Here is a 16,588-nt window from a genome sequence, read left to right on the forward strand (position 1 = left end):
TCCCCATCTTTGCACTAAAAAGTTATCCAGACATATCTGCTCATAATTCACATCTCTCGTGAATTATGATGGGCTTTCTCCCCATCAGTAAAATTTTAAACATTTTATAAGATAACAGCTGTGCTGCAATTTCCCTTCCAGGTTAAAAAGGGAAAATCACTTCGTTAATGGTCAACCAGACAAGCAGAGTTAGAAGCAAGATTTCAAAACCCAGCGCTACGTGCTGCCTGCTAAATAGCACAGCACCCTTAAAATGATTTTGTAATCACAGTTAACCCCAACCTCCAAAATCTGGACAGAAGCAAAGCAAAAATCTAGAGCAAGGTTAGGTTGAACAACTTGCTCTGTTGCTGAGGGAAACCAATAGCAATAAAAAAACCAACTCCACTTCAATCCCCAGAGAAGTGACAAGTACTGGATCACAATTACTCCTCCTCCCAAGTATGGCAAACAAATGAAATCTTTGGCCTGCTCTCAAGTGACTTAAATGATCTAGGAGAAGACAACTCTAGACCTCACCTCATTGAGGAAGACTATAAACACCAGTGCTACCAGTAATCTTTGAAGTGTGAATGAAATAAGTGAAATAGTACACTTTGACTAAGATCAGGAAATTATAGCTTTCACTCCTGTACTACCCTTTCCCCAAACAAACCAAAATTCTGGAACATTCATCAAATTCCCATCAGGCATTAGAACAAGGAACTCCTGTAAGCTCACTGAATGGCTTCACAACACTACATCTGTAAATGCAATCATCTGTAGAATAACACAAATCCTAAAGTACCTGGGGAATTAACATGGCAAATCCACAGAACAATTTCTAAACAACAACAAAATACTACATAAATCCACACATGGAAAACACACACAGTCCATAAAGTAGATAACACAGAAAATGGAAGAAAGTGTCCTGCACTGCAGATATAATCCTCTGTGAAGCAGAATTTAATCACTCTTTTTCTAGGCTATGTGACAGCATGTCACCTGCTCTGTTTGTAGGTCATTTCCTGTCCATCTTCACTGCAAGACAATTACCTCAACTATTTCGACTCAAGGTAACACTTTAGCAAGAAAATTTGGGGTGGGGGAAGAGAAATAAATGTATGTGATGTAGTTCAGAATAATTTTCTGTATAAGTTACAGCTGTCCACTAAAACTTAAGCACTGTTTTCAATATAAGAGTATTTTCTGAGACCCATGCAAGGCTTTATTTTCCAAACAGCTTTTAGAAGCGGCTAGAGAAGCTTGAGGAAAATTTTGAATCATACCTGTTGTTTCAGTGAGCATTTCTTTTAGCAAAACATACACTTAAGCAGGATTGATACACAAAAAATGCCTAGATCCAGACATTCAGGATTAGTGCCAAAATACATATTTTAGGAAGAAGTGGAATATCTTTTGGATTGCTTAATAGTGATTTTCCCTCTTTTAGTCCATAGAACAGCTTATGGAGAACACAGGTTTCTATCCTCCCTCCTAATTTGCCTCATTTACCCTGCATTGTTTCTTCTCGTTCTGAAACCTCAGATATGGAAGAGTTGTGCTGATGCCACACCACATTCCTTTTCCACAATGACTTAAAGTAGTCCTAATATGGCAAAGCTCTATTAACCTCAGATGAACTACCTTGTTCAAGCATGATACATAGTTACTAGTTTCACACAAGTTAGGCGGGATACATTGCAGATTAGTCACGCAACAAGTGAAGGAAGGTATTATTTGGAGCACTGCTCTCTCTCTCAAGACAGATTTTCCTGAAGAAAGAGTTCAGGTGGAGAAAAATAAAGTTCTAGGTATAAAATCATTGTACAGAAAGGTTACTCTTTTTAGGTTAATTCTGTATGCTCCTCTACGAAATCCAAAACAATATTGGATATATTTGTTCCTTGCAAAGCTAGAATTCCACAGATTCCCAACTTAGGAAAGGACAATATGCTGGATTTTTGTTAGGCTGGAAGCATCTTTTCATCATCTTTGTTGCTACAAAGCAGTATCATCACAGACATGCACAAAAAATGACAAAACACACACACTGCTGATAGAGGTTAACAAACAGATCTACGCAAGCTGGAGTCACCATGAAGTGCAGACATCAGCTTTCCACAAACATCAAGAGCAGCCCATTAAACCAGTGCGTCAGAACTCAACTTCTCTGTGTTATCAGGCATCACTGCTCACTGGCTTATCTACAAGTCTGAAGCTTGGGAGCTAGCTTTCATAGAGCATCTCAGTAATAATGTAGAAATAAAAAAATAAAACCCACAATAACACAAAACCCTAATCAAAGAAAACACCCAGAAAGTACATTGTTTGAAGTAGGACCACATATAGCACAGAGAGAGCACTCTCAGTTGCTAGCTCCAGAAGCGGAATTTCTCATTAGCAAAGAGAAGAGCTAAAGACTTGTAGTTGCATGAAAAAAAGGCATGCATTTAATTGTGTTTTACAATGGTTTTCTTCTTTCTTAATGAAGAAAAGTGTGGATTCTGTTAAACTAGGTCTTTAAACAAAGAAAGGCAAAGTCTGCAGTAAGGTTAGCACCCTAGGTCCACCACCTAGCTCTTTCATCCACACAGAAAGCTGTGCTTAGTTTTATCAACTTCCCCCTTTGCATCCCACTTTCTGCCGTCATCGCCATAGCTTCCAACAGTCAGGAGAGCTCAGTTGACCCAAAGTAAGTCAAGCATTTTGCAGAAGCTGTTTCAGAGCAATGATCTTGATCATTTCAAAGAACTGAAAATTTGCTTGTAATTTAACACTCTCTGGGATTTGACTGTGCTCCTTTCCCTGTTTATTTTTTCAAGGCACCTGCAATAACCAGCTTCCAGCTTTGACTGGAGCCAAAGAGCAGCTCCATCCGGGAGCGGGCAGCGCTGGGTGCGGCGCCTGCGCTGCCCGGCCCGGCCACCCCAGCTCCTGCGGCACGCAGCGCTGGCTCCCAGCTAATGCATCACTCCCGTGGCACTTGTTCCAGCGGCGCCATGTGACTGGGCCAGCGGCCAGGAACACAGCTACTAAATACAGACACTGCCAAGGCACGTCTGGGAACTGCCTCTGCCAGAAAATGAGATTAAGAGAAATCCTTTATCCTGCCTCTGCCTTTCCCCACCTTCTCTTGAACGCAAGGAAGAGCTACACATTGTACATCTGTCTGAAGGAGAATTCTGAGCAGCAGTGCAAGGCAGAATCTGGTATTTATAGCACTGTACTAGCTCTTATTCCATTGCAATGCTGTATAAAAGTCCTGAGAGATCTCAGACCTTAGTATCTCCTACATAAGTGAGCAAGCCAAGTCACACATCACCACACCTTAGGGTTGGTATCCTGAGGCATGGGTTTGGTTGCCTGTTCTTTCCTGTTCCTTCTCCCTCCTCTATAGAGCCCTATATTCTATTCTTTTTATTTAAGGAAGATTCTGTATACAGCTTTTAAATCTTTGTTCAAAAGATTATTTTCAGAATATGAAAAAAATTATTAAGAAAAAATGTTATTTATTGGACATATGTAAATACATAGATACAGAGAGATAAACAATGCCTGGTGTTGAACATTCCCCCCCAATTTTTTCTAGCTAAATGAATTTTTTCTGCTGTAACACACATGAACACCTTCACTCCAAGTAGCTAAAAACACCCGCATGTTAACAGCAACCATTTCTTTAGAAATTTCCTCCACTTCTACTATGAAAAGACTGCATTCACAAGAGGCCTTTGTGAACTGCAGAGGATGTGGCACTTTCTCAAGCTTTACAGACAGAAGTTTAGGGTACTCTCTCCAGGGGCACAGAAAGATTGCAAGTTCCCATTTCTCATCATGGTTCCGAACACGCACTCCCACTGTACAAAAGAACACACTCAAGGAGGGCTAGAGGCAAGTGCTATCCAAGGACCCCATGGCCCTCTTCCAAGGGAAATTGCTTCAGAAGGGGTCAGTTTCATCTAACCCAAAAGCACAAACTCAGCAGTAGCACTTCACTTACAAAGAAATTAATATTTACCTCCTAAATTCCTATTCTATGAAAAGATATCACATGTGTCTCTCTAACAGTGCTGAGAGCTAAAGCGGCCCAGTTTTTTTGACCAGCTAACACAATATTGGTAAGACCTCTGTAAATGGTTATGTTAAACTGTTGTAAGAACAAGATGTGTTTTGATCCTTCTTAAACAGAGATTGTAGCTGAAAAGTTAGTCTGCAATAACCAGGAAGGGAAGGAAGAAAAACTAAGTTGAATATTTATGAGAAAGTACTGATTTACCCAACTGGCAAGAATATGGGAAAGAACACATACACAAGTAGCCATGCTTGATCACCCGAAGTTGCTGCAGCATGAACAGCAAAGTCCATTGCTTCGGTCTAGATGAATGCCAGGAAATCCTGACTTAGATTGAATGAGGTGATAACACGGACGGATATAACGTCAGCTCCGGCATTTTTCACTAGTTATGGCCAAAAATACGTTTTGCTCCTCTTGTTTTTGTTATGATAATTTGTCTATTCCATCCAAAACACTTTCCTTAACTCTCTCTTGTAGACAACACATGGAGTAGCTTTCTAGTAACTAGAACTGAATCTTGAAGGCTTACATAGATTTATTTTCAAGTTTCACTGGAAAGGGAAGGAAAAATGCCTTGGGACCATGTGCAGAAGATCATGGCAATTAAATCACTCATACCATATACCTTCTCAATGAAAAAAATACACACAAAACCAACCAAACAAACCACAGTCCTGCAGCTGACTGGCATGGGCAAACCTACCCTTGCTGCAAGCCACTATGCTAAAGACTTACGTTCTGTTTACCACCAATTGCGTAGGACTTTGAATGTATAAATAGTCATTAAGTTATGAAACAGTCTCCCCTCCTTAAAGCAGGCCAACCACTCTAAACTACTCACATAGGATCTCAAACATTTTCTCAAAAACACTGGTATTATAGTAGACTTAGAAGTTTATCCAGTCAGGTTTGCTTGTAATTACAGCTGACCACACCCAGCTAGCATTTGGCTGCCAAGTATCAGTCCATCAATCCTGAAATGTTTGAGGGAAAAAAAAAAAAAAAATCACACAGAAAATTCAGTTGCATCCTTGTCCTGCAATATGAATGATTTGCACATTGATAGATGCAAACAAATTTCAGTCAGCAAGCTTATGTAGCAATTATTAGACAAATTAGAAGCCTTCCTCCTCACAAGAAGGTAAAAACTGGTCAAGCTCATTTAGTGTTCCCCAAAAAACAGTGTACAAGAAAATCCTTTATAACAGACCTGATTTACTCCTGAAATGAAGTCTATCAGAGCAGACTCTCTAGAAGCCATCCTAACAACTACAGATTCAGGATAACTTCATTTAAATACAAACAAAACTCACTTTCTTTTTACTTTCTGTCAAAACAGGGACCAAGAACACAACTCTGATGAAGACTACAGTCACCTTTTAGTGCTTCAGTAATGTGAACAAAAAGCCAAAATCAAATCAAATTTCAATCAAATTTCTAGTTCACACACTAACACATTTCAATCCAAATACAGAATTATTTATTTAATCAGAGGTTCAAGTCATCTTTGGCACTCTACACAGATGTGTTTTGCTTAAAAATAAAGAAATTGGACAGATACATTATCAATGTGCATTATCAATGGGTTCATTGAGTTGACTGTTTCAAAAACCCACATTCACTACAAAATACATTGTTCTGATTGCATTTTCATCTTCTTTGCACACCTATCCCTGCATCCATTATCCAGTCCAGCTGTACATAAGCACCAAGTGCTATAATAAAGTGACAAACAGAAATAGCTATTTTCAAATAGATGTTATTTTCCCTAGTTCAATTCAAAAGCATTCCCAAATATAGCCCTGTTTGTAAGACTGCTTCCAGGAACTTCTGAGCACAAGAAATTTAGTACCTGAACTTTTTTGAACTCAACTGTACTGTGATCTAGTCCAGAGCAGGTGACTGACATCTATACCCAAGTCTCCCAAGTACCAAAGTCATTAGGCATTACTCACCCACTCCCTAAGTTAGAATTGTGTCTGAAATCATTTTAGGGCTCTGTAAGCACGATTTATATGCACAGGCAAATCTCATAACTACTTTTATAAGGAGAGAGGGTTAATTTTTCCAACTCTTTAACTTGATGTGATCTAGAAATGCTTTTAACAGTTGGGAGGGCAGAGGTTGCACTCCTGAAGTGGCTAACACGGGACAGCAACCTTCCTCAAGGCTAAAAGCCAAGACAAGTAGGAGCTAAGGTGCATGTCACTGTGGTTGTCTGCTAAGTGAACTGAAGTGGCCACTAAATCCCTCTTCTTTATTCCAGCCTTCTCAACACGGCCCAGGATTAGCCCTCCATAACCATTCCTACCTGGTGTGACAGCTTCACACAGACTACTGTAAGAAGAGCTGGTTCTATCCCTGACCTCTACACAGACACCACTGAGAGCATCTCAACACTGCTCTATCAGTGCTACTGTGGAAGTGACAAATGTCCAGGCAATGCCCAATTCCAGCACTGAACAGGAGACTCCAGTAGCATTTTGTAACATTGGAGCCATTCACCAAGACCAAGCCTTCATATGCATGGACTAACCCTGCTGCTCCACAGCTGAGCAAAGTGGTTTCTCCACCAGATTTCTTCTTCCTTGCTCCTGTACCTTCCTTCCCAGCAGCTCACAGGTCTCCACCCCCCTTGTTCAACCCAAGCTGTTAAACAAGACAGGACACTTCAGAAACAAAAGGCTCATGACATTTCCTATAGAACGATCTGTCCTAAAAAGTACAATCCATTTTAGAGCACAAGTTACAGAGCAGGGTGTTAAATGAGAAGATTTTAAAAGGTCATTTTGGGGGAATGTGAAGGAAAGGCAAGCAAATGTGGCAGACACAAGCACTCAAAAGTTCAGCAATAGCTGGACAAGCTCATGTGCCCACATAAAAAAACAGAAGATATAAAAAAAAAAATTGTCTGAACATAAAATAATTTCTGTGAATTGCAGATTTCAAAAAGTTGCAGTAACTATCTTTTCCAGACCACAGAGGGTTTTAACATTATAACATTACATTCTGTAAAATTATCCACATTCAGTGAAATAATAACTAAATAATAACTTGCTCAGGACTATGTATTCAACAGTTTGTACAGCCTTCTCTCTGGGGTTTCCTTCAAAAACTTTATCTAATGTACTCTGCTCAGATTTTCTGTACTCCTGGAGCTGTGCGTTACAAACCCAACCCCAAGAGTTGAGCAATTTCAGGTGTTGGATAACATCCAGATTCAGAATTCAGTACAAATACTCTGCACAGAAATTCAGAGCACTGAGTTCATTCAAGCCTGTTTTCTCTCACAAAAGTCAGTAAACTCAGTGAAAACAAAAGTTGAGTTATTGTAAGAAACTTCCCGATTCCATTATAAAAAATTAAGTACTACTGTGTTCAGATTTCTAATTTGAAAGTGCTAATACCAAATTCAGACTGCTAGCATCTCTATTAGCAAAATGTATAAATATTGTCAATTGTTTACTTAATACAGCTGATTTCATTAGTACATCTAAAATTTCACTGAGCACCTTGGAGGAGAAAAGCTGAGCTGTATTGCACTGAAGTGAGAGCATCCTGCAGAGAAAGCTCCACACTAATTCAGTAATTACATTACAGCTCAAGTTTCACTTCAGCAAAGTCTATGGAAGCAGAATCATGACTCAGTTCTAACAGCAGCTAGTGTGATGTAAAGCCCTCGTGCCCGTTTATCAGTACAATTCTAAGAATCTCACCCCTATGAGAAGTGTGCTGGCTGACCACAGACATTTCAGCTGCTGGTCAGGTAAATGCACCTGCACTTGCCCTATGGATGTGGGGAACACAAGAGCACTGTTGCCACAACTCCTAAGCTCGTTTGCTCAGTGAGTGTCTCAGAACACTTTGTCTTGTAGCCTGCACAGGAGCTTGTCTTGCACATTAAAACATGACATTACTGAGGTATTCAAGTGACAAACCCAGACAAATAGGGCAAATGGGGTGACTTGAGAAGGGCACTTACACTGGGGAGAGAGCAGAACAGAGAAGAACCTGAGCATGAAGATTAAGAAGCAGCATAGGTGGAGCACACACAGAGGAGCTGATTCATGACAGGCAAAGGTGAACTGCCCTGTCCATGCCTGTTAGTCAGATCAGCAGTAATCTGACACTATCACAGGAAGCACACAGAAAAAGTGCAGACAGATATTTGCTCTCTTCACATGAGTACCCCATTCAAAGTCCTCCTTTTCCTGCGTATTCTCTCTAGCAAGCGTGTTCACCACCACCCCACAGAACTGCATTCCTCATCTTCTGCCTAAGAAATGTACCCATGGAAACCTTCACACAGCAAATGCTGGTAATTAGGACAGCCTAAGAACATTCTTCTTACAACGCTTCATCTAAGCTGCATACAAGACAACAGTGTGCTCTTAATCAAGGGTACACTTAGCACTAACTCTTGACAAATATAAAACACAACACATGACTCCAAATCTGAATTTACTCTTCAGAAGCTATCCACGAACATCACTAAGGTGCAAAGTACATGATGAAAGTACATGATTGTTAGTGTCAGAAGGAATTCTTAAAGGAACAGGTACATCACCATGGTTTGTAGCACATATAGTGAGTATTAATCTAAAGAATTTTCTTTGCAAAGGAAGTCCTCAGCATCTTCAACAGTACCAAAATGTCAGAACAAGGGATTATCTGTATGAGAAAAATTACTCCATTTTCTGTCCCCTCGACCCCAACTCCTTTGTCTGATCTACTATCTCAGGGCATTTGGTCTGCTGTTACTCACTGTTCAGACCAAAGCAACAGCTGAGGGCCCCTACCATGCACTGGAAACACCTACATCCCTCAACGCCAAAGTGGGATGATATGATGACTAATGACTAAAACATTTTTGTGAAAACTCTTCCATCTTCCTTCCCCCGAAATTTAATAAAGCTATTTTGCAACTTGAACTTAGTTTACATAAGAAAAGTTACAAAGTTTATGTAAGTTTACATGAAGCCACCCGCTACTGGCAACAAAGGCCTCCATCAGTTTTAAAAACGTTTCTCCACAAATTCAGCTTTTAAGAATGCTTGTCCACATTTTTCAGCCCCAAGCAGCTTTATTTTCTCATTCACATCAAGCCATTTACAGCTATTCCACTACAGCATTAGCATCACTGTGTTAAATTGCAGTGTTTCCTGCTTTAAGTTGTGCCACCAAGGAAAGGTACATCCAAGGCTTTCTGCTGCTACTATTCCCCAAATCACTTTCCACTGAGCACAGTATGTAGCACAGTACTCACCCAGTTTTGGACAGGTCAACAGCAGAAGTGCCCTAAGAATAAGGAATCAAGCATCTACTATCCAACTGCACACCAATTTTAGAATAAACACATGGAACTCCATGGATAAGTTACTTGTAAATCAGAAACAAGATAACCCACAGGCAGAACTCATTTGACTGCCAGGCAATAAAGCATCTTTTCATGGAATTAAATAATCAAGGTACAGCCATCCCTCTCAGAATGTCAGTAGCTGGTGCATTTCCACACATTTTTTGTCATTTGTTACAAAGACAAAAACCAAAACAAAAAACAGGGTGTCTTCCTGCAACATTAAGAGAGATAGAGCTAGACTCAGAGCAAAGTTAGAGCAAACCAAGGGTTTGTTCAGTGACAGCAGTGTTTAGGGGAGGGGAAATTCAAACAACTAATGCAGAAATGGCCTTAGCTCCTGCTAAGCTCAAAACCAGAGGACTTGGGGCTTGTTTTCCTCCAAAAAAGCCCCAGGCTGGAAGTGTGGTTTCCATGTCAAAAGACCATACTTTCAATTACTTCCTGTCTAAGCTGGTTTTTTGAGTGAGACTCTAATAAATCTCTTTCTGCAGAACTTAGTCTTTCATCCCTAAAGTGAGCTAAAGAATAACACCAGTGCAAAGGTGTAATACTGCAGCCTGAGGCTCACCTTCAGCTGTCTGTGAAATGGTGTACAGTTTAGATCTGCTCTTTGACCTGTCCTGCCCCCATGCTCAGGTCTGGCCTTGGGCTGGATTGCCCTTTTACAGCATGTAAAACACTGAATTTTTTTCAAATACTTTTCAAAAGGTTTACAGCCAGATGTTTATGGGTATTTCCATGTATGAAGATGCACATGTGTGCTCAGTAGGGTAACTGCTGTGTGGATCTCTACAAAACTGCAAGAAGCTCAAGAAAAAACCCATATTAGGTCACAAGAACATTCTGAGGAGTGCTTCATTTGAACAAACTGACATACAAGCAGACTCCAAGCTCACTACTGCTTTCTTTCCTTTTTCAGAAGGTGGAACATTGCCAGGCTGGTAATAAATGCTGTGAAATAATGCTTAGCAAGTAGGAGCTCACCAAGCATTTCAGTACTATGACCAAGGGAATCACTAGTACCAGCTGCCAAACAAATGATCTCATATACCAAAGCTAACAAACTGTTACCAGATAGATATCCTGCAGCTACAACATGACATCCGCTCCATTATAGACACCAGAAGGAGCAGCTGATACTTAAAGCTGAAGAAATAGACTGCATGCAAGTTTCAGACACAGCTGAAATAACACAACCTTTTTTAAAAAAAAACACATGAAATGAAGTTATTCCCTACTTTACAACAGTCCTTCACTACACATACCAATATCAAAGAAATTTAATCACAGGTTGCAACGCATAAATTATATATTCAGCAGTGAAAGCAGTCTTCCAAAAACTCCAAGACATTTATTTTCATTTAAAAAACCCAAAACCAAATCAAACTATAAAGACTGAAATTAAGGTGAAGTCTGAATCCATAGTTCAAGGACAAGCTCAGACTTTATGCTGAAAAATGCAGAAAAGCAGAGATGTGAAATTTCTTCTAGAGTCAGGTAAACACAATGACAGAAAAACTGCTATCAATTTAAGTAAAATCAAACTATCTGCAACCCGTATCAATTTCCTTAAGGCCATCCCCCAACACCTTACTCAAATATTTGCTTAGCTCTTGAGACATTCTAGATCTTGGGATACTATGTGCCTATACTCTATGCAATCCCTAAAACTTCATGGGCTGTTTGTTCAGTGGGCAAGGAACTGATTGGAGGGCACTGGTCAATGGCTCAGGGTCCTGATGGACATCAGTGACAAGTGGTGTCCCTTGGGGAATATCAGTGATGGAATTGTGTGCACCCTCAGCAAATCTGCAGATGACACCAAGCTGTGCTTGTCTGCACACCTGAAGGATGGGATCCCAGCCCAAGGGACCTGGACAAGAAGTGGGCCCACGGCAATCCCATGAGGTTTAACAAGACCAAATGCGAGGTGCTGCACCTGGGTCAGAGCAAACCCTGGTATCAGCACAGGCTGGGGATGGACAGACTCAGAGCAGCCCTGCCCAGAAGGACCTGGGGGTGCTGGTGGGTGAGAGGCTGGACATGACGCAGGACTTGCAACCCAGGAAGCCAAACATGTCCTGGGCTACATTAAAAGCAGCGTGGCCAGCAGGACCAGGGAGACTGTTCTGCCTTTCTGCCCTGCCCTTGTGAGACCCCACCTGCAGTGCTGCCTCCAGCTCTGGGGGTCCCCACCAGAGGAAGGACATTGACCTGTTGGAGCAAGTCCAGAGGAGAGACACACGATTAGAGGGATGGAGCATCTCTCCTGTGATGAAAGACTGAGAGAACTGAGGCTGTTCAAACTGGAAAAGAGAAGTCTTTAGGACAACTTCATTGCTGCTTTCCAGTACCTGAAGGGAGCCTACAAAATTATGGAGAGAGAAATTTTAGAACAAATGCAATGGCTTCAAACGAGGAGAATAGGTTTAGATGAGATATTAGGAAAAATTCTTTACCGTGAGGGTGGTGAAACACTGGAAGAGTCTGCCCAGAAAAGTAGTGAATGCCCCATCCCTGTAAATGTTGAAGGCCAGGTTGGATGGGGCTCTGATCAGTGTGGTCTAGTGGAAGGTATCTCTGTCTAAGGCAGCAGTGGTTGGAACTAGAGGATCTCTAAGGTCTCTTCCAACACAAGCTGATCTATGATTCTGCTGAATACATTACTCTGGTAGCACTCCAAAATATTGTACAAACTATGCTAAACCAATTTTGTATGGGAAGCAACATTTGATAAGGAAATAAGAAGTTTTAGGGGAATTTAGCCACATAAATACATATTGCTTGCACACAAAGTAATTAGGGTTTTCCCAGAGACTCAGAGGCTAAGAAGAAATATATTCAATTACAGTCACTCAAGTGCCTCTGTTGACAAGGAAGTGTGTATACACACACATCCATCTTTACATATGTATTACACACATAGATATATATATATTTAGTTAAGGGAAGCAAGAAGCAGCAGTAAAAAAAAAGAGAAGCTCAAGTCTGTACACAAAACTGCTTAGAACAAATGTAATATCTCACTAATACACGTCTATTCCAGCTGGTTTATAATTTTTGTAAAAAATGAATTAAGCTATTCTATAACTCTAACTACTACCCTTCTAGCACTTCATACTTCCATTATCTTGAAGGGAGGTCTGGGCCAGTAGAAAGTCCTGCTATCCCAATAGCTCTGTATTAGCATCTACACCTCATGTTTACACTCTCCTCACCCTGCAGGTAAAGGTTGTGCTCATGTGAGCATGTCATGCAGCCCAGACTAGCTCCACAGAGTGCATTCATTGCTACCTGACACCCACACTACATGTGCTCTGGAGTTGTACTTTTGACCAGCTGTAGTATGGTCCCAGGGATTGAATGCCCATTAGTGGTTGGAACACACGTTCTAATTTCATTCATTCCACCAGGAATCCAGTTTATGCACCAAAGCCACTTGGCTTTGTGAGCCAAAGTGCAGTTAGTGGGACAATTTAGAGGTTTTCTTTAAAAGAGCACTCCTGAGCCAAATTAATATGTTCATATTCATGCACCCAAGAAATAATTTCCTGTGGCTCCACATTCATCCATAAGCTCCATGTCTCTTGTTCTTTGAGGCAGTGCCAGCTCATCCTGGTAAGCAGCACAGACCTTGAAGCTTGATGCTTCCTTCAGAGCAGAAGGAGCGTGTACCTCTGGCCAAGATGTAGCTCCCATTAAAGAAGAGAGTGCAACAGGATGAGCATATGCAGTGCTTGTTACAGGCAAAATGCAAGCCTGGTTGATAGCCTTCTGCAACAGAACTTTTTCTGGTGTTCCTGGGAAGACTAGAAAACACAAAGCTTTCCAACAACACAGTTGGAAAAAGTTGTCAAATCACATTAATTTGAGGAGGCATTATCTACGAAATAGATTTTTGGTGATTCCTCTCTTTTTCAGGGTAAGGAGGGTGTGTGAATACACTTAAGCTTCCAAGGCATTCATAACAATTGAAAGTCCAAGGATACAGATTGTTATTGGTCTCACAGGACCCCTTAACTGAGCTACACACTGCCAGACATACTGAGCATGGAGGGACCTCACTAACCAAAACCTGGAAGGAATAAACCAATTAAAGATCCCTAAAAAGGCAGCCTTGTCATTAGAAAATGATTCTGCCACTTTGCATCCAACATTGACCAGCAGTATGTGATTAATACAGAAGCTACCAAAGGATTATGTTTCCTACTTTACTTAGATGAAATCACATCTCTCCACTCAAACAGAGATTACAGTTGAACAGAAAGTCTATTAAAAGCATTGCAGCAAAGCTTCCCAGACCCTGTAAGCATGCTCTTGCAGATCATGAACAGATCACTGGAAAGAAAGAAAAAGCATTACAGCATACTTAAAAGTTGTAAGGAAGAAGCTTAACATTAACAAGCAAAAAACCCCTCCATTCACATGTAAAATACTTCAAAAATTTTATTAACCTTAGATGCGTCAAAAAAAGCCAGACAGAAAGGAATGAGGAAAAACGGGATAAAAAGGGTGAAGGGTACCTACAGAAGTATTTTCGTTATAATAGCTTTTATGCAAAGCATCACATAACTTAAATGTTACTTAAACTGAAAAGCAAGTGTGGAATATCCTACCCAAAAAACAGAAAGAAGGAGAAAGTACAATCCCTAACTTCACAAAATACTCCAGACAGAATAATCTTACTGATTTTAGGGGGAAACACACTGTGCAAGGAATCTGCCTTCATGGAGACACTTGATAATCCAATAACAATCCAGTAATCCAGAACTCACAACTCTGGTCTCTGACACAGAATATGCAAAATAATAGAGTTAGTCTGGAACTGTCAGTTTCGATGTGGAAAACTTCCACATTAAAGGATATATTTCTTCCACATTAAAGGATATATTTAGCTCATAAGGTGGATAAGTGCTAAAAGAAGTAGTAGTGACAGAAAAATAATCTGCAGTAACAAGTGCAACATATCGACTCTGCAGCTTCACAAAATTCACCAGATTTGTTCTCTAATATGAATGCAGCTCCAAGACTGTGTCAAATCCCTTTCAGAGGAATCACCTTGTAACCCAAATATATTGACATTTTCATCTTACACTATTGCTCTCCATGATCTTGTAACTTTAGCCACACAAATGGCAATATCCCGCACAGACCATCTTTGGAATTACAATGGTTCCACAACTGTGGTCTTTCATACTTGGCACGATGGCATTTTGCAGATCAAAATATTGCCCACTGCTCTCCCTGACCATCCTTATTAGTTTCAGCGTTTAAAGCCCAGATTCCAATTGAGCCCCGTGTACCATCTGATCACAAGACCGGCCAACTCATGCCGCCCAGCAAAACAGGCACAGAGGTTACGGGGCACGCATGTGATTGTCACTGTGCTCACCGGGCCGCTCGGTCTTGTGAGCAGCGCAGATGTCACACGAACAAAGCTCCAAAGCACCAGCCCGAGCAAAATGCTGCCCCCGAAGGTTTAGAAAACATTAAAAGTTCAATATTACACAGAGAATCGATATTATATAGAGGTTATACACATAAACCCCGAAGCATCCATAGCTACTGAGCCTCACGTTTCAGCACGCACGGTATCAAAAGCAGGGGGCAGTGAAAGGTGCCCGATGCTTAGCGGGTCACCAGACTGCGCACGTGTATTTAGGTCACAACAATTAAGCCGTTTCTTAATTTTCCTGTGCTGATGAGACCCGGGCACGAGTTATCCCATCAACCGCGCACAAACGCCAGACAGGGGGCCCGGTGCTTCTCCCCCACCTCTACCGGGGGCGAGCGCCCCAGGCTCCCGGGCGTGCCACCGCCAACTCGAGCAGAAAATGGCTGAGAGATCCAACGGGAGGGAACGGCGGGAGAGGAGCCACCCCGGCGCGGCCGTGCCTCCCGCCGCACCCCCTTTCCCAGGCCGTTCGCCCGGAAACTCTGCGGCGGGGGACCCGCGGGGCTGCGGCACACCTGCGCCCCACGCCGGCCTCTCTGCCGCCTCGCCGGGGCGGCCCCCGGGGCCCGCCCGCCGCCGCCCGCCCCGGCTCACCTGAAGGCGGGCCCCTCCCCCGGAGCCCGGCCGTGGGGGGCCGCCGCGCCGCCGCCCCTTTTGTTGAAGAGCTTCTGGAGCAAGGTGGGAGCCATGCCGCCCTCCCGCCCGGCGGCGGCCCCGCCGCGCCCCTCGCAGCGGCTCAGCGGGCGGCGAGCGGCGGCGGCCGCGGCAGCATCCCCGGAGCCGCTGCGGAGCCGCCCAGCATTCCGCGGAGGCGAGGAGAGGCGAGAGGAGGCGAAAGGAGCGCCGGGCCGCTCAGCCGCGCCGCTGCCGGCGGCCAGCCGTCACCTGAGCGAGGGGCCGGGCGCTCCCGGCGGCGGCGCTGGCACCGGCCGCGCACCGGGCAGGGCAGAGCGAGGCAGCGCTCCCCGCGCCGCCGGCAGACGGAGATGGGGCCGGGGCTGCGGTGGCGCCGCGCCCCTCGGGCCGTCCCCATTGGCTGCGCGGCGCCCCCGCCCAGCCCCAGCACGTGGTAGGGCGCGGAGGCGGCCTTAAAGGGACAGCGCCCGGCCGGGCCGCGCCGCCTGTGCCGGGGAACGGCGTGCGCTCCTACATCCGACCGGGGAATCCGTGTGAAGGGGCTGGAAGGGCCCTTAAAGGTCATCTAGTCACAGACTGCACTCCCATGGACAGGGACACCTCCCACTAGGCCAAATTTCTCAAGGGTTTATCCAGTCTGGCTTTGAGTACCCCCAGGGTTGGGGCATCCACAACCTCTGTGAACCTCCGTGAATCTGTTCTAGCTCCTCACCACCCTCATAATAAAAGATTTCTTTGTAATATCGAACCTAAACGTCCCCTGTTTCAGTTTGAACCCATAATTTCTTGTCCCATCACTACAATTCCTGACAGTCCCTCTCTGGCTTCCATGTAGTCCCCTTCAGAAACTGGAAGGCTGCAAAGAGCTCTCCACACAACCTTCTCTTCTCCAGGCTGAACAGCCCCAACTCTCATCCTGTCTCCCTATGGGAGGTGCTCCAGCCCTCTTGAACTTGTGGTTCTCCTCTGGGCTTGCTCCAATGGTTACAACTCCTTATGCTGGGGACACCAGAACTGCGTGCACTTCTCCAGGTGTGGTCTCACAAGAGCAGAGCAGAGTGTGAAAATCACCTCCCTCGAC

At 43.3% G+C, this 16,588-nt stretch overlaps 1 protein-coding gene across 2 annotated transcripts in view; it reads right to left on the minus strand.

The window, feature by feature from the left end:
- FNIP2 (folliculin interacting protein 2) overlaps positions 1 to 15,577 on the minus strand; it is a 50,190-nt gene extending 34,613 nt beyond the window's left edge. For both annotated transcript variants that reach the window (XM_063156298.1, XM_063156296.1), the window contains exon 1: positions 15,466 to 15,577. In XM_063156298.1, coding sequence (XP_063012368.1) covers positions 15,466 to 15,560 — 95 coding nt within the window. In that variant the 5' untranslated portion in view covers positions 15,561 to 15,577. The remainder of the gene's footprint in view (positions 1 to 15,465) is intronic.
- Positions 15,578 to 16,588: the final 1,011 nt, after the last annotated feature.

Source organism: Melospiza melodia, chromosome 5 (assembly GCF_035770615.1).
Source record: "Melospiza melodia melodia isolate bMelMel2 chromosome 5, bMelMel2.pri, whole genome shotgun sequence".
Classification (NCBI taxonomy): Eukaryota; Metazoa; Chordata; class Aves; order Passeriformes; family Passerellidae; genus Melospiza; species Melospiza melodia.